The 19814-nt window shown below is 22.9% G+C and overlaps 6 protein-coding genes and 1 non-coding gene across 7 annotated transcripts; 5 read left to right on the forward strand and 2 right to left on the reverse strand.

The window, feature by feature from the left end:
* Positions 1-868: 868 nt before the first annotated feature.
* Positions 869-3059, reverse strand: PY17X_1126500 (3-oxoacyl-acyl-carrier protein synthase, putative; the record flags this gene model as incomplete). The annotated part of the gene is made up of 3 exons (XM_022956532.1): positions 869-2125; positions 2379-2498; positions 3012-3059. 3 exons carry the CDS (start codon positions 3057-3059, stop codon positions 869-871), a joined length of 1425 nt encoding a protein of 474 aa, XP_022812422.1.
* Positions 3060-5284: 2225 nt separating this feature from the next.
* On the forward strand, positions 5285-7774 carry PY17X_1126600 (CRAL/TRIO domain-containing protein, putative; the record flags this gene model as incomplete). Its single annotated transcript, XM_721559.2, has 1 exon — positions 5285-7774. One exon carries the CDS (start codon positions 5285-5287, stop codon positions 7772-7774), a length of 2490 nt encoding a protein of 829 aa, XP_726652.2.
* Positions 7775-9227: 1453 nt separating this feature from the next.
* PY17X_1126700 (conserved Plasmodium protein, unknown function) lies at positions 9228-11954 on the forward strand (the record flags this gene model as incomplete). The annotated part of the gene is made up of 1 exon (XM_723360.2): positions 9228-11954. The coding sequence occupies one exon, from the start codon at positions 9228-9230 to the stop codon at positions 11952-11954; it is 2727 nt and encodes a 908-aa protein (XP_728453.2).
* A 288-nt stretch (positions 11955-12242) lies between these two features.
* Positions 12243-12680, reverse strand: PY17X_1126800 (conserved Plasmodium protein, unknown function; the record flags this gene model as incomplete). The annotated part of the gene is made up of 1 exon (XM_723361.1): positions 12243-12680. One exon carries the CDS (start codon positions 12678-12680, stop codon positions 12243-12245), a length of 438 nt encoding a protein of 145 aa, XP_728454.1.
* A 780-nt stretch (positions 12681-13460) lies between these two features.
* PY17X_1126900 (uncharacterized protein) lies at positions 13461-14567 on the forward strand (the record flags this gene model as incomplete). The annotated part of the gene is made up of 1 exon (XM_723362.1): positions 13461-14567. One exon carries the CDS (start codon positions 13461-13463, stop codon positions 14565-14567), a length of 1107 nt encoding a protein of 368 aa, XP_728455.1.
* Positions 14568-17354: 2787 nt separating this feature from the next.
* On the forward strand, positions 17355-19608 carry PY17X_1127000 (pyruvate kinase, putative; the record flags this gene model as incomplete). Its single annotated transcript, XM_719878.1, has 3 exons — positions 17355-17538; positions 17706-18423; positions 18975-19608. 3 exons carry the CDS (start codon positions 17355-17357, stop codon positions 19606-19608), a joined length of 1536 nt encoding a protein of 511 aa, XP_724971.1.
* On the forward strand, positions 18554-18740 carry PY17X_1127100. Its single transcript, XR_002696579.1, has one exon. It is a non-coding gene; the product is annotated as a small nucleolar RNA snoR35 (small nucleolar RNA).
* Positions 19609-19814: the final 206 nt, after the last annotated feature.

Raw genomic sequence — 19814 nt, forward strand, 5'->3', positions numbered from 1 at the left:
TATGTACTCAAGGAATTTATGCATATATGTATATATGATTAATCCATAACCCCATTTTTTCAATTTTCCTAACTTTTCTTACAAATAAATAATAAATGAAAAAATATAAATTTCAACTCATTATTTAGTAAAATTTATATATATATATATATCCCATATAAAGGGTAAATTAATAATAAGGAAAAAAAAAAATATATATAATAAAGTGAATATGTAAATATATATTCCCCAACAATATACTACAATCAGATAGAAGAAATTGCCCCAATTTTGTAGCTCCCTTCGATAAATATAATAAATAAAAAAAAACATAAAAAATTATGTCGTTGAAAAAAATTGAAAGAAAAGAGTTATAAATGAAAAAATAATAATGGTATATCGATTAAATATAAGAAAAAATGGATATTATAATAAATTTAAATTTTAATATTTATTTTTATCGAAAATATAAATAGCAAAGATACATAAAATAGTAGTTGCAATTTCCCCTACAACTGATATATATTTTTTTTAATGCCAAACTGCTTAATTAAAATTTATATGAAAAAAAATAATGAAAAAATCGATAATTAATCCAATTAGTTTTAGGAATATAATATATGTATAACTGTTGATGTGGAAAAAGATACACCATTTTAAAATATGACAAAATGTCATATACCCTATTATATTAATATTTAATAAAAATCAACATATAATATGGTATCACTTTTGTGATTTGTTAAAAATATGTACATTCATAGATGAGTGTGTATATATACATGTGGATATACGCAAGTGTGCGAGAAAGATGTCATGAAAAAAAGTTACAAAGAATCACTTATAAATAATAATATCAACTAATAAATGATAATATCAACTAATAAATTTATTTTGTAATTTTTTTGAATAATAGTGCTGTATTATGTCCCCCAAACCCTAAATTAGTATTTAATGAAAAATCAATATTTTGTTTTGAGGATATACATTTATTAGGTGTATAATTTAGATCACACTCATCATCTTTATGTTCATAATTAATTGTTGGAGGTATAATATTTGTTTGCATAGTTTTTAAGCATATAATAGATTCAATCGCTCCTGCTGCTCCTATACAATGACCTGTCATACTTTTCGTTGATGATATATGTAACTTGTATGCATGATCTTTAAAAACATTCTTAAAAACTTTTGTTTCTATTTGATCATTTAATTTAGTTGATGTTCCATGGGCATTTATATATTTAATATCGGATCCACTTATGTTGGCATTTTTTATTACCTTATTTATAGAATTTGTTAATCCTAAACCATTAGGTTCAGGGGATGTTATATGAAATGCATCACTTTCCGAAGAATATGCTAAAATTTCTCCATAAATTTTTGCATTTCTTTTTATTGCATGTTCATATGATTCTAGTATTAAAACACCTGATCCTTCACCCATAACAAATCCACTTCTTTTTAAATCAAAAGGTCTACAAGCCTTTTTAGGATTATCATTATATCCAACAGCCATTGCTCTTAATGCATTAAATCCAGCAAAACTAATCGGAGTAACACTAGCTTCAGTTCCTCCACATATCATAACGTCATATTCTTTATATTTTATATATCGATATGCCTCACCAATAGTATTTCCTGATGTTGCACATGCACTTAGCATACCAATAGAAATTCCTCTTAAATTATTTTCAATAGATACAAGCCCTGATGGTGTATTTGCAATCATTGCGGGTATTAAATATGGACTTACCCTTTTATGACCCTTTTCATACATTATTTTCATTTCTCTTTCTAAAAAATCTAATCCACCAATACCACTTCCAATAATTGTTCCAATTTTATTACTATCAATTTTGTTTAAATCTATTTTAGCATCATCTATTGCTAATCTAGTTGCAGCTATAGCATAATGGGTACAATCGTCATTACGATTTGCATCCTTTTTATTTGTATAATAATCAGGTGGGTTAAAATTTTTTTTATCTATTGTGCTAGCTATTCCGCATGACATTCCTGTTACATCAAATTTGGTTACTTTGTCAATCGAATTATAGCCATTAAGTATGTTCTCCCAAAATTGATTTATTCCAATTCCAACTCCATTTACAACACCAACACCTGTGCATACAACTCTGGAAGTCTGTATTATTGTAAAAAATAATAAAAAATTATGTACAATTCATATAGCTAGCCATATAATGTTATTTTTATTTGATATGTATTTATTTCACACAATTTATACTTATGTTTATTTTAAATTTATTTATGTAGACCTATATACATATATACGTAAAACACATGCATAAATGATATACCACTTGTTTGATTAAGAGAGTACTGCATATATACAATATGATTTAAAACATAACATATTTTTTATATTAATATCTTACTTCGCAATATTTTTTTAATTCATTTGCATTGTAAGTGGTGTATAGACTTAAATTCCTGAATATATTTTTTTTAGTTCTTTGAGCATTATTCTTGATAAATCCATATTTTTTGCTATACACCTGATGATGTTTTTACAATAGAAACATAAGCATGTATATTAAAAAAGATTAAAAGAGGTAAAATAAAAAAAAAAAAAAATTTATAAAATTATCATTAAGGTATAAATAAAAAATAATTTCTTTCTTAACAAAAAAATATATTATTCTAATATCACATGTCCTATATTCCCATATGCATGTTACTTCCAAGTATTTATAACACACACAACTATAGGATTAAATAGTGTTGTTCTACAACCATACATATGTATACTTGAGTCTTTTATATTCACAACTTTGTGTATATGTACCAAAATGAATATTTTTTTATACAAAAAAAAATATAATTTTTTTTTTTGCTTTTAAATCAGCAAATTCAGATACATGCATAAAAATATACATATGTCATATATGTTGTTTTTTAATACAAAGAAGGATTTTAAAACAAGTGTATATATAGTGTAGAAAACACAGGGGATGTAGATCATTTAATTTTTGTACAAATTTATGTTATATTAAATATTTTAAGATTACTTGGTGAACCAAAAAGCAGAAAAAGAGGAAATTTAAAGAAATTTTCATTTTTCGTTAAATAATTTTATAATACAAGAATATTTTTAAGGGCCATTTCTTTTTTTTTTTTTTTTCTTTTATTAAAAAATGTTCAAATTCTTTATTTTTAAATTTTATTGAAGAGATTAAAAAGAAAAAAAACAGTTGATATATTGAACAAGTATACACACCGTATGCAGGACACTTGTTTTTCGTATTCGACTTGTGCTAACCTTTTTTTATTTTTTAACGCATTTAAAAAAAAAAAATAAAACATATATATTAACAATTTTTTTTTTTTTCTTTTTTTATTATTGTTTAAATAAAATATACATGTATATAATTATATATGCATATTGTAGCCTATATATTTTAAATGGTTTGTATAATTCGAGCATTTTACAGAACAATCAAATAAAGTTGACAATAGTTAAAATGAAGAATCGATTTATTCAATCATACCAACTTTCCTCCATAATCATTGCAAAAAAATAATTCAAAGATAATTTGTTTCAGAAATATAACATTGTTATGCGTTAGCAATCAATATTAAGGATTTAATAATTTAATTTTATATAATTTGTACTTTATTTTTAATGTGTTATTATTTTTTTATTTTACTTTAATTTTATTATATGTATAATTATAAAACAATAAATAAAATAAGTGCACGAAAATGTACATATAAAAAACTCTTTTATTATAGGAAAAAAATTATGTATTTTAAAATGCCCATTTTATATTTAGTAAACACATAAATGATATTTGTATTGTTGCTTGCTACCCATTTTTTGTTCATTAAAATTTAACTCTTTGATTTGTCTTTTTTCATTACTTATATCATTTGATTGTTTAAAATGAAAAAAAAAAATTGTATTTAAAAATTTAGACAACCTATAAATTATTAATGTTTTCGAATAGCTTAAATAAATGCATGAGCGGTTTGTTCGCGTTTATTTTTTATTATTCTGCAATAATTAATATATATATATTTTTTTTTTTTTTTTCCTCTCAAACTCTTATAAATAGCGCAAAATGCATATTATATGTTGAGAGAAGCATATTATCTTTTGTGTACACTTTCATTACCTAAATATGCAACAAATGAATATATACGTACATATACATATGATAATTATATCAGTAAAATATATGGTTCATTTCATGTTTCTATACTTGTATGTATACATATTTATAAATATACAATAACATAGCCCATTCGTTTAAATATAAAAGTTACATAAATACACAACTTGGTATATTTTCAATATATATGCATATGATTTACGAGATATATACAAATAGAAAGGGTGTATATAACAGTTGGAAAATAATTGCGTTTGATATATATACAATATACATTATTTTTATTGCTAGATATATTTATAGTAACTGCAGTGTGCATTAGTAGAAAAAAATATTGTGGAAAATATCATTGGAAATTGTACCAATCGATTTCATATATTATTATATATATGTGTATATAAGATTGGAATATTATAAAAAATGTCTCATAAAAATATTTTAAAAATAAAAGAATTATAACAAAATAAGATACATTTATTTTCTTTATAACGAAATTGTGTTAATATATATATTATTCACTATACACTCATTGTGCGTTATTATTATTATTAATAATATTATTTTATTTTTTATTTTATTTTAAGCGATTGAGTGTACATTTAAATTTACAAATATACATATATATATATTATCAGCATGCACTGAAAGTTGCGTGTTTTTTTATTTTATTTTTAATAAATAAAGAATAATAAAGCACAATACACATAATATGCTTAGCATAGCAAGCAATATTCTAGTGTAAAATAATCCTTACACAAATAGAGCATTTGGATTAAATATAATAAAAATTATTATATAAAAATATACGTATATGTATGCATACATATATATTATATAATATATAACAATTAATTAACATTATAAAGACGATATTTGAAAAAACAAGTAGCAATTAATAAAACGCGAAAAAGAGCAATATCAAAAAAAATATAAATGAGGGGAATATACATACACAAAATAATGCCCCATTATATATATGTAAGGGTTAGTGTACAATTTAACCACATAAAGGCATGATTGTGATAAGGGCTAAAAATAAGTATAAAAAAAAAACGCACATACGCGTATATTCATAATAGGTAACACACAATTTCCATAAATACACACTAAGGAAAACGAAACTACCAAAAAATTTATAAAAATTAAAGGTAACTATAAGGGATGCTACTATGGAGCTATCAAGGGGTAAAATTATTGTGGAAAAGAAAATAAATGAGTACACAATAGATGAAGATGTCTTTTTTTTCGAGCCATGTGAAGAAGATATATATGATAAAAATAACAACCTGCGGTATATATTTCACAACACATTTATTAGGACAGAAGAAGAAATAATGATAAGTGAATTTAAAAAATATTGTAAAAATAAATGTTTAAAAATTAATAAAAGTTTTTTTGAAAATGAATGTCTACGTTATTTATATTCAGCCCAATTTGATTTTGCAAAGGCTTTTGACTTAATTAAGAATAATTATGAATTTCGATTATCTGATATATTACCAATAAATGAAAGTGATATTATAGAATACATAAATAAAGGTATAATGTATTGGCATGGTCGAGATAAAAAATGTCGACCTATTATTATAATAAATTTATTAAATATCGAATTATTAGATATTCAAAAATTAACAAATTTATTTTTTTTTTGCTTTGAATTTTTTTTAAAATATTTATGCATACCTGGAAAAGTCGAAAATTATATATCATTAATCGATTGTTCAGGCATATCTATATCCAAATTTCCAATGTCTACTTTTATGCGATTATTAGAAATTATGAATTCAAAATATAGATGTAGATTATTTAGAATGTATATTATCGACGCTCCTAAAATATTTAAATCTTTTGGAAAATCATTTTTAAATTTTGCACCTTCTTATATGACTAAGAAATTAAAAATTTTAGATGGAAATTACTCATCTTATTTAAGAGAAGAAATATTAGAAACACAATTAGAAAAAAAATATGGAGGAATACAAGAAAATAAGGATAATGCATATTATCCATTTTCTTTTTATAGTAATTGTTATTCTACTGAAAAAAATGCAAAGTCTCCAAAAAATAATTCTATTTTAATAGACATATTTAGTAAAATGAATCATCAAATATATGATCACATAGCATCTGGATATTCAATGCATTTGAAATTAATTGAAATTGGAGAAAATGAATCAATTAGACAGAAATATGACCATTTGAAGGAGAAAATAGATTATGAAGAATGTTGTGAAAAAAAAAAAAATAAAACTATTAATGATTCCCCAGATAATGAAGGTACTAAAACATACTCAAGGGCAAGTACAAACAATATTAGTAGTCAAAAAAGTAGCCAATCATATAAAACATTGAAAAAAAAAAAAAGTAAAAAATTGAATCTGAGTACACAAGACATTTTTATAAATAATAATTTTATTAATTGTATGATAAATAAAAAATATTATATAGATAATTCTAATATAAATTTTAATAATCTTATGAAAAGCCATAAATATATTAATTGTAAATCTAAATATATAGTTAATATAGCTAGTTTACATAAATGGTTTTTTAAAGTCAAGAATTTATATTTATCAAATATTGCTTCGAACTATTTAACAAATAAATTTCCATTTTTAATTGATCATATTGTAAATAGATCAAAATATAAGTCTTTATGTGAATATATTAAATATATAGACCAAATTAGTGGTAATAAAAAAACAGCATATACAACTAAGGGTAGTATACAAACTAATAGTGAAATTATAAACAGCTTAAGTTGTTCTGATAAAAAAATTGATAATCCAAATGCTTTTATTAATGCAAGTACATCTAATACTATCTCAAGCAATAAAGATCCTCAAGAAAATACCAATGCAACAGTAACAACTGCACATTCAATAAATAGTTGTGATGAAACAAATGATAAAGCTAATTGTAATAAACGTGATATAATTTCTCATGGTCGTCCATCAAATGTGCATCCAAAGAACAAAAATGGGATCCATAATGGACATAATTTTAAAATGAACTCATCTAAAAAAATATGCAATAATGGGGATATGAAAAATAAGATAATATACAGAACCGAATCAAAAAATGAAAAAATTCAATTTTATTGTGATTCAGCATCTATTTTTGAAGAAAATACTCAAACATTATTAAATGACAAAAATAATAATAGTAATAGACGAAATAAATATCAAAATAATATGACAAATGAAAAAAATGACCGAAAAAAAAAACATTATAAAATCACGGTAGCCAATTCAATATTTAAAGATGAAATTCCCGAACAAAAATTAGAAAGTAGTCATAATAAAAATGATAAAATTTCGGGAAAATCAAATATAAACTTAGAAAAGGGTGCTAAAAACAATAATGCTAATATTAGCAATAATATTAATCATGGTTATAAGAAAAAATATACTAAGGATATTAATGATGCTGATGCTAAAAAGGGGTCGAACATATCTTATGATAAGGGATTGGATAAAAAGGGAAGTATAATAAAAAAGGATGATACGCCAATATTCTATAGCGAAAATAGAGAACACTTTGAAAAAAATGTGGCAATTCAAAATAATAATGATCCCCAAAAAAATATTAAAAAAAAAAGTAAAAGGATCAAAATAATAGGTTTGAATTTTTTTAACAAAACATCTCCCACGACCTAAATTAAAAAAAAAAAACACAAATAAGCTAGCCACCTACAAAAACAAATTGTATAGCACGTAGATACATGTGTAAATATTTTATTTGTATATATGGGTGTGTTGGATTGGCGTATTTAATTGTCAAAATTTCATTTATAATTTTTTGAAAAGTATATACGTGCAAAACATTTGACTAAAAAACGAACACATTTAACAATGGGTACAAGCTAAAACTAATATATATTAGGAACACCTATATATATTAATTTCGATAAATAAATAAATATATATATATATATATATATATTGGGGATTTGTTTGCAAACAAGAATTTATTTACTTTACAGGCTTTAACGTTAAACCCTGGAATACCAAATATAAGTTTTATTTTTATATACCTTCAAATATATACACATAAAACGACTTTTTATATTACTCTTTTAATTTATCTAAATTCGGCACCCCATAAAATAATAAATTATAATTAAATACCCCTTAAATTTTTTACAATATTTAAACATGCTTACCAAAAAAAAATTTTAATGCATATAAGGAATATCATTATATATCTATTCTACTTATAAAGATTCTCCTCAATGTATTTGCGTGTGTGTGTGTGTGGAAAATAATATTTTTGTTTCATATATTTTTATTACTTCAATAAAATTTCATGATAATTATTTTTTTTCTGCTGTTTTATCGTATTTTATTTTTTCTGTTTTTTTATTTTCTTTATTTTTTGTTTTATCACAATTATAGTTTTATACCAGTATTCGTTCTATTTATTTATTGCTTATTTCTTCTCTATCTATTTATCTATATATCGCTTTATATATATAATATATTTATTTATGTTTATTTATTTATGCTTATTTATTTATAATATATGCATAATATATTTTTTGTTTTTGTAATTTTTGTTTATGCTTTTTTTTCATATTAATTTTTTCTTTTTATATTTTTCTTTCTTACATATTAATGTGAAGAGAGATAAAAAAACTATAAAAGACAATTGCACAAAATGCTTAAAGGGTTTTTGCGAATTTTAAATTTAATGAATTCTTTCCATTTCTCATACATATATCTATATATAGGTGTATATATGCTATATGTGGAGAGTCGTTTGTACATATATCTATATCTTTGGAATAATAAACTTTTCCATAAAGGATAATTTATTACATTTATTTTGGGATAATCTTATCCAAAGTGTGTAGAATAAAAAAAAAAAAATTCGTGCATCTATATATAGAGAGTGAAATAAAGAATGTGCAATACAAGAACTGGAAAAGTATAGTGTCTATACTTTCATATTTCTTAAAACGTTCAAAGGATATACTATTTTTTCATTTTTTTTTTTTTGATTTCCCTAATCTAAAATTTTTTAAATATTACCTTATTTTTTTTTCCTTTTGCACAGTCCTCATGATTAATAAATTCATCATATATTGCAAGTCTTGATAAAAAAAAAAAAATGAACTCAAATGATAGCGAATTAAATTATGTAACAGCAGATGATGAACGAAATAATTTATGCATTTGTGAAAATCGAGATATGTGTGAATGTGAATGGAATGTTGATAACATAGTAGAAATGTGTAACAGTGATGGGGGGAATATAAGTGAAATTAAAAAACAAAAAAAAAACACAAAAATAGGAAAAAATGATGTAAAAAATGATGTCGTAAAAAATGATAAAAAAAAAATTGTGAACAAAAATGAGGTGATTAACACATGTGATGATGAAAAAAATATTGATGAGACGATAATAAAAATACTAAATAACCTTAAATCCAAAATAAATGCCGTAATGGGTAAAGAGAGTGAAAATGAAAACACCGAAAAGGGTAAAGATTGTAAAATAGAAAATTCGAAAATGTTAAAAAAGGATGTAGATAAAATAATAAGAATTATTAAAAAAAAAAAAAAAACAGAAGATGAAAATAGTTCTAATAATGTAAAAGGATTAAAAGAGGAGTTAGAAAAAAATATAGTAAAACAAAAACAAATTTTGAAAAGTTATGAAGAAGAACAACAAAATGTAAAACTTTTACATGGACAATTAGATCAATTACAAAACATGTTTGATAATAATCAAAAAAAAGAAGATAAATGGAATTGTGAAAAAGAGAATTATTTAGAAGACATTGAATCGCTTAAATGTACTATAGAAGAACTAGAAATAAAAATTGAAAAAAAAAATAGTGAAATCGAAAATTTAAAAAGAGAATGTGAACATATATTATTAAAAGTTGATAATTTAGAAAAGAACAATAAAGAATTAAAAAATGAAAATAATGAAATGAATGAAGATATGAATTTAGCAAAAAAGGAAAGTAATAAAAAAAATATCCTAATCGATAATTTAAAAAAAGAATTAGAAGAGCAAAAAAAATTAGACGAAGAATACAATAAAGATAAATTAATAATTGAAAAAAATACAGAACTAATAATAGAAGAGCGTAATTTTATAAATGATGAATTAATAAAAACTCAAAAGTTGTTAGAAAATCAAATAAATAAAAATAAAGATCTACAAAATATCCGAACAAATTTGTTAGATAAAATAGATTTGTTAGAAAAAAAACAAAAAGATATGTTGAAAAAAAATAATGATATAGAACAAAAATTAGAAGATATTAATAAAAAAAATAAGCTACTTATCAATGAAAATAAAATGAAAGACAATGAAATTGCAAATAACATAAGTATGATTAATAATCTTAATAATATAAATGGTAAGATGAAAATAAAATTAGATCAAGAATATTTTAAAAATAAACTTTTAGAAAAAGAAAAAAAAACATTAAATGTTAATGTGAAATCTCTTACATATGAAATTCAAAGTATTATAAAATTAACTGAAGAAGCCAAAGTAAATATCCAAAATCAAAAAAGAGAAATTAATGATTTAATAATTGAAAAGGAGCAGACAAAAAAACTAATTGAAAAAATTGATAAAAATACTAAACAAAATACAGAAATAGCAAAACAAGAAAAAATAAATAATATTAATTTAGAAAAAGATATAAAAAAATATATAGAAGACAAAAAAAAACTTAATGAAGATATACAATTATTAGTTAAGGAAAAAGAGAAATTAATAGAAGACTTATCTCATATTAATACTACACTTATTCAAAATGAAAATGATTTAATCGAAAAGGACACTAAAATTAATACATATGTTAAGGTTATAAGTTCATTAAAAAGCCATTTAGCAAAAGAGAAAGCTATTTATGAAAATGTAAAAAGTAAAAAAATAACGACAACAAAATTGTTAGCTGAATCTAAGGATAAATTAATGAAACTGGAAGAAAAATATAAGTTACAATCTAATGAATTAGAAATTATTAAAACACATGAAAAAAATACAGAAATAAAAATAAATGATACAATGGAAGAAAAAAAAAAGTTAATTAATCAATGTGAAAAATTAAAAGAGCAAATAGAAAAATATAAAAATCAAAATGAAAGTTCCAAAACACAACTATTCCATGATAAAAAGTCAAGAGATCAATTAGAGGGAGAAATAAACGAATTAAATAATAAAATAAAAGTGTGCGATAAAAATATTATGAAAATAAAAAAAGAAAAAGATATGGCCGATAATGAAATCAATGAGAGAGATGATCAAATAGTTGTGTTAAAAGATAAACTAAAATTATTACAAATTTCTCATAATAACATAGAAACAACAAATAAAAATCAAACACAAAAAATACAAGATTTAAATAAAATCGTTTCAAATATTAAAAATCTAAATGAATTACATAACGAGTCTAAAGAGCTACTAAGCAGTAACAGGGTAGAAATTAATGCACTCAAAAAGGAACTAATTAGTGAACAAAGCAAAGTAAAATCCTTATCAGAAGAATTAGAAAAACCAATAAATATACACAGATGGAGAAATTTAGAGGGAAGTGACCCTACTGCCTTTGATCTAATACACAAACTTAAAAATGTTCAAAAAAAATTAATTGAAAAAACAGAAGAATCTATAAAAAAAAATGCCCTCATTCAATCAAAAACAAAAGAATGTGAAAATTTACAAAAAGAGCTAATTAACAAGACGAATTATACAAATGTGCAAGATATCACAAAAATTAAACAAGAGCTACGAAAAAAAGAGACACTCATTAAATCCTTAACTGCTGAAATTTCGATGTACCAAGAGGATGCAGAAAAAATGAAGTCATAAATTGTAAGCTTCGAAAAACCAACAAGCACACCTGGATTGTTATCATTTTTGTGTGATCGTAATTGTGGTCGTGATTATGATCGTGATCATGCTTATGCGTCATCATTAATTAATTTTATTATATTTTTTACCATTTATACATTTTGTCTTTACACCTTTTTAGCCTTAGTTTAGCATAAATAAAAACAAAAAAAAATATTATAAAAGTGAAAAAATGGAAAAGGGGACAAAATAAGAAGAAAAATTGAAGCAAATATGTGAAAGGAAACTCGCTAAATATATGCGAAATTAATCAGATGCAATTTTTTTCAAAAAGGGGGGAATATAATATCCATCATATCGCTTTAATAGAACAAATAATGATGGAGAAAAAAATATATTCATATTTTTCAAATAATTCAATTTTTGTTTATATTCTTCGCTATATATATATTCATTCATTTTGTTCATATCCGTCCAATTTTCCATATATAATGTTTCGACAAAATATTCATTTTCTTTTATATAAATATTATAATTATTAAACCCATTTTTTAATTCAATTGGATCAAAACAATATTTCAATTCATTAAGTGTATTTTTATAAAAATCATCTTTACTGGAAATAAATTTATTTAGTAGCACACCATTTGTAGAATTTATATTATTAACTAAACAAACAATTGTATCTCTTAAAAACCATCCACTCATGGAACCACTAATTCCAAATAAAATATATTTCAGCATTGTTCAAAGAGATACCTAAAAAAAATAAATAATATAAATAAAATTACTTTTTTTAGTTCATCTCTAGACACATGTATCCCATATGTATAGTTCTCTCTAACAACATATATGTGATTATCTTCTAAAGTCATAAAAATGTATTATCCTTACTTGAGTTTTTTTATAATAATTGAAATAAGTATATAATATGGCTATAAAATAAATATCTAATTTTTTATTATTTGTTCTTCATGATTTTTCTCCGATTTCCTTTTATTCACTGATTCAGTTGCTTTAAAATGGGCAAATTTTGTATTACTTTACTATTTATATTATTTTGTTTGCATCATTTATATATTTTTTTTTAATAATCTTATCTATTTTTATTTTACACGGTTTCGCTAATATATATATATATATATATTTTTTTTTGTCGCTTGTTTACGCCTTTGGAATTTAAAGTTATACGTAGATGGAAGATACAAGGATTTGCCAATTTTTTGGAGTGTACATATTAATAAAATATATAGGAGTAAAATAATTAAAAATTTCGTAAATAATATTTGCATATATTATACGTATGTGAATAAAATTGTAACTAAAAAAAAATATTTTATAATTTAAATAATTGGAATTTAAGCGTAAAAGATATGTAAAATAAAAAAAAAAAATTATGTCAGTAAAATTTATAAAAAAGAGATGGAGTTATGCACAATAAAACAGCATATAAATATTTGAATAGTAATATATATATATGATATGAATGAATTTGGTTAAAAAAGGGATTGAAATAGAAAATATATGAAACTTCTAACATCGAAATATCCTAAAATATCAAAAGATATTTTTCAGAGGAATAATATTATCCTAAGAAAAAAGAACGAAACAAGTAATTTTAAGAAATTATTGTGCAGGTCTTTTATATTTTATTCAGCAATGCAAAAAGTAATTGGGACTCATTCAGGACGTTTTCATACTGATGAGATATTAGCATCAGTGATGTTAAAATTTTTACCTGAATATAAAGATGCAAAAATTATCAGAACCCGGGATCAAGAACTTTTAGATAAATGTGATATTGTTGTAGATGTAGGAGGGATATATGATCATGAAAAAAAGAGATATGATCATCATCAAAGAGAATTTAATGATGGCTTAGATGAAAATCATAATATAAGACTAAGTAGTGCAGGGTTAATTTATAAACATTATGGAAAAGACGTATTAAGGAAAGGATTTAATATAACTGATGAAAATAAAGTAAATATATTATATGATAAAATATATACTGTATTAATAGAATCGATAGATGCACTTGATAATGGGATTAATCAATATGAAGGAGAAGCAAAATATCAAATAAATACAACCTTACAACATCGAGTAAATAGATTTAATCCAAATTTTTTGGAAGACGATGTTGATGAAAATGAACGTTTTATGTTAGCTTCAAATGTTGTAAAAGATGAATTTAGTAGTTTTGTAAATTATTATTCTAATGTTTGGTATGAAGCTAAAACTATAACTTTAGAAGCTGTGAAAAATAGATATAATTTTCATAAATCAGGTAGAGTTATATTTTTACAAAAACATTGCCCATATTCGGATCATATATATAATATAGAAAAAGAGCTAAATATTAAAGATCAAATTTTATTTTGTATTTACAAAGATAGATATAACAATTGCAGGTGTGGTACAATTTCAAAAGAAAACGAAGGTTTTAATCTTAGACTTCCATTTCCCCCTAGTTTTAGAGGTTTAAAAAATGAAGCTTTAGTTAAAGAATCAAATATCGAAGGCTTAACATTTGTTCATTATTCTGGCTTTACTAGTGCTGGTGATAATATTGAATGTTTGGTTAAATTGGTTGAGGCTACTTTAAAAGAAAATGGTATTTCTTATTAATTTTTAATGTCTTTTACGATGAAGTAATAATTGCTCACTTTTCCTCTTTTTTTTTTTTTTTTTTTTTATCTGTTTTAATTACATATTATAATTTTGAAAACATTATAAATATATAAAATTGGACTTATTCCAACTTTTTTTTTCTTTCCGTTCATAATTGTACAATAAATAGCGTTATTTATTGTGTTATATATGTCTTGGCATATTTACACTTTTACAGTAAAAACGCTTTTTGTGTCTTATACAAATAAAATTAAATTTTTATTGTGTTGAAAAATTATTATATACATACGGATATTATATGCAATATATTCGCCACCCAATGGTGTGCCATTATATCCAAATTTATTTATTGTTAAAAATGTAATATGAATAATATATATATATATATAACATCGCTTAATTAAGTTTAATACTGTAAAATTACGTATATTAATGGCTAATAAAGGAAAAAAAAAAAAAAAAAAATTTTAATGGCATTTATTTATTTATTTATATTTATAACAAAACGTGAAACACCTGTATCTTTTTTAAATTTTCGAAAGTGAATAGGGGGGGAGGGTTCTCATATTGTGCGGAAAAAAAACATTACTTTAATATATTTTTTTACATGCTTTATATTATTTTACTTATAAATGTTAATAAAAATTATATACATGAGTTGTATACCGTTATAGGTGAACATGTGTAGTTTTGCATATTTTTACAATTGTAAATCATATGAACAAAAACCAAATAAAATTTGCAACTTTCTTTCAGATAAAGGATATTAGAAATGTATAAATTTAATTTGGTACATACTTAAAATTAATAAAAAGGGATAATATATGAATTAAAAAAAAATAAAAAACTTGCTATAATATTTGCATATGTAATTTTAACAAGTTATTACATAAAAGTTATGCTCAAACTTGCACAAAATAAAAAATATTTTTATTTTTTTAACCCAAGTAAAGCCCTACAATTATAAGTTTGATGATTAATTTGAGGGAAAAAAGCAAGACAAAATGTTTATACTAAAATATAAACCTGTTTAATACGACGTTGTAATATCAACAAACCGATAAGCATAAAGCTAGCCATTACATATATATATATTTATTTATTTAACCGTTTGCTTATTTATATATACCAATTATATATCTCCTTCCACAAGTGGGGCTTATCCCAAAGCTTTAATGGTTTTTTTCCTTTTTTTTGCGAATAAAAAACATTTTACACACTTACAAGTGCATACAAATATAAACCATAGAGTAAGTATTATATATATAACATACATATTTTAAATTAAATAAAAAATCGAAACATTAAAGAAATTATATATTTAAAAAATACTTTATTTTAATGCTTTCATATCTACAAGTTACTAATCTTTTTAATATATATTTTTTTGGATATTTCGTAATTTTTATTTTCCGCATGATAATATTATAAATTACTCTCTTTTTTTATTCATATTTTTATTCATATTTTTATTCATATTTTTATTCATATTATTATTTTATAAGTTTTTGTACTTGATGTGTTTAAGTAAATACATATATACATAGTACGCGAATGTGATATATTATGACATTTTGAGTACAAGTTGTTTATATATACCATAATTTTTGTACGCAAATTTATATTTTATTTTTTAACCATATTATGCAAAGAAATAAAAATGATATACTACAAAAACTATTAAATACAACATTACATATATGAATAGAATATAAATTCGTAATTATATATAAAAATGAAATATTCAAAGCCTATAAAATAAAGTAAAAAGTGTAACTTATTTTATAACATATTTATTATATATATATTTTTTTTTTTTGAATGTCTATACTTGCATTATTATATATACTACTATTATTATAATGCGTGCATCATTTCTGCTAACTTATAATACTATATTTTAAGATACTATTATTAATGGCCATATAATTTAATTATACATATTTTTTAATATTACGGTGTATAAATAACATATATATATATATAATAATTTATGCGATATTTATTTTTAAAAGGTTTATTTTTTTTTCTGTGAATACATATATATTATATATAAGTTGAGGGAAGAAAATCCTTCCGTTGTGTATATATAGAAAAATAAATTATGGAATATATAAATATTGCTCCTATATTTTGATATATTGCAATAATGGCATAAAAATGCATTCTATTATATATCTACATATTTGAATAGGTCATTTAAGGGTCTTTATGATTTTTATTTTCCATGCCCAGATATATATAATATAATTATTTATGTTAATAGCACGTTGAGTTTACATATACACTTCTATTAATTATTCATTTCATTCTATTTATTGCATTTATTTCCCATACTATAAATATATGCATATTCTATAGCATCCAAATAAATATATTTAAATATTTTTTTTTCTCTTTTGCATTAAAATAATATCTTACGGTTATTATTTTCACTGCTTTATATTATTTATAATTAATATTAATAATTAATTTTTATTTCCATTCTTTATATATAAATAGTATATTATATATGTGCATAACACTTATATAACAATAATATATATTTATTAGTAAATATAAAATTATAACCCCCCTTAAGTTGCAAAAAAAAAATTAATTAAAATAATTATATATATTAATTAAATTTATTCAGCATAAAATATATAAATATATATTACTTTATATTTAAGAAATACCAACAAAGAAAAGATATATTAATTCATTTTTTTTTATTTTTGCATTCTTTTAATATAACGTTATTTATAATTTTATCTTCTACATTACAAAATATATATAAACAAAATGAATCCTTTTAAATTTAAAAACGCAACCGCTGGAGCTAGCTTACAAAGCGCAGCTAACATTACTTTAAGGCAAATTTTAGAACCTAATAATGTGAATTTACGTTCAAAAAAAACTCACATTGTTTGTACATTAGGCCCAGCATGTAAATCTGTTGAAACACTCGTGCAAATGATAGATGCAGGTTTGAAAAAAATAAAATGCATATATAACATTAATATATTTTATAGAAACACCAATACTGATAATTATTACGCGAATAATAAAAGTTTCTATGGAAATATATAGAGCTCGTTTTTATCACATAAAATTCATTATATTGTTTATTTTATTATTTGTTCATTTTAATAGGAATGGATATATGCCGTTTTAACTTTTCTCATGGAACTCATGATGATCACAAGCAAATGTTTGAAAATGTTTTAAAAGCACAAGCCCAAAGACCAAATTGCACATTAGGTATGTTATTAGATACTAAAGGACCTGAAATAAGAACAGGTTTATTAAAAAATAAAGAAGCTCATTTAAAAGAAGGAAGCAAATTAAAGTTGGTTACTGATTATTCCTATTTGGGAGATGAAACTTGTATTGCTTGTTCATACACAAAATTACCACAAAGTGTAAAGCCAGGAAGTATTATATTAATAGCTGATGGATCCGTTAGTTGTAGAGTATTAGAAACACACGATGATCATGTAATTACAGAAGTATTAAATAATGCAACAATTGGTGAGAAAAAAAATATGAACTTACCAAATGTTAAGGTTGATTTACCAATTATAAGTGAAAAAGATAAGGATGATATACTTAACTTTGCTATACCAATGGGATGCAATTTTATTGCTGCATCATTTATTCAATCTGCTGAAGATGTGCGTTTAATCAGAAATTTGTTAGGCCCACGAGGAAGACATATTAAAATTATTCCAAAAATCGAAAATATTGAAGGTATTATAAATTTTGACAAAATATTAGCTGAAGCCGATGGAATTATGATTGCAAGAGGAGATCTTGGTATGGAAATATCCGCAGAGAAGGTTTTCTTAGCCCAAAAACTTATGATATCAAAGTAATATTAAAATAATTTAAATTGTTTTCAGCATATATGTGTGTATAGAGAAGTGTATGCATATTTTTTCCCATTTGACCATTTGCACCACAAAGAAAAATAAATAAAATAAAAATATTTTTGGAAATTATTTTTATATATTATACGTGATGCATAAAATAATAAAAATAAATATAAATGACTTCGAACGTTTTGTTTGAGTTTTTTATTTTTATGTCTTGATAAGTCAACTGATTGGTTGTACAATGGAGATGAATGCAAATTTATTTTCATTCTTAAAACCATTCAGTGTTAAATTGAGATAACAAATTAATACATATTTGCATATTTAAATTTGCCATGATATATTATATAATTTAAATATTTTATGATTTGTATGATGCATTTATTTTTGCGAAAATGTCCATCAATTGTATTGTATGTTTCGATTCTATTTAGAATGACAAAAAAATACAAATACATTTATGATTACACTGTTGTTTATATAATATGGCACCTTATTTGTGTAATATACCATTTTACATATATTGTATTAATATTTGTTTTTTTAGATGTAATTTACAAGGAAAGCCAATCATTACAGCCACTCAAATGCTTGAATCTATGACAAAGAACCCAAGACCAACAAGAGCAGAAGTTACAGATGTAGCTAATGCAGTTTTAGACGGAACCGATTGTGTTATGCTTTCAGGTGAAACAGCAGGCGGTAAATTTCCAGTAGAAGCAGTTACTATTATGTCTAAAATATGTTTAGAAGCAGAAGCATGCATTGATTATAAATTATTATATCAATCATTAGTAAATGCCATCCAAACCCCAATAAGTGTACAAGAAGCAGTAGCTAGATCTGCAGTTGAAACAGCAGAATCGATTGAAGCATCTGTTATTATTACATTAACAGAAACCGGATACACTGCTAGACTAATAGCTAAATACAAACCAAGCTGTACTATATTAGCTTTAAGTGCATCTGATTCAACAGTTAGATGCTTAAATGTACACAGAGGTGTTACATGCATTAAAGTTGGATCATTCCAAGGAACTGATAACGTATTAAGAAATGCAATTGAAATTGCAAAAGAAAGAAATATCGTTAAACCTGGAGATAGTGCCATATGTATTCACGGAATTAAAGAAGAAGTTTCTGGAAGTACTAACTTAATGAAAGTAATACAAGTAGAATAAAAGAAGCCTGGTCTTACGGTTTGTTTCGCATATATTTTTTTCGATATGATTATATTACATTTGTATAAGATAGTTAAAATTTACCATAGTTGCATGATACTAATTTTGAAAAGTTGATGAATAATATATGCGTGAATATTATAATGTAAAAATTAATTCATGGTAACAATTTGTGTATTTTATGCATATCTCTATAAATTTATGAA

The sequence above is a fragment of the Plasmodium yoelii genome, assembly GCF_900002385.2.
Source record: "Plasmodium yoelii strain 17X genome assembly, chromosome: 11".
NCBI classification, from domain to species: Eukaryota; Apicomplexa; class Aconoidasida; order Haemosporida; family Plasmodiidae; genus Plasmodium; species Plasmodium yoelii.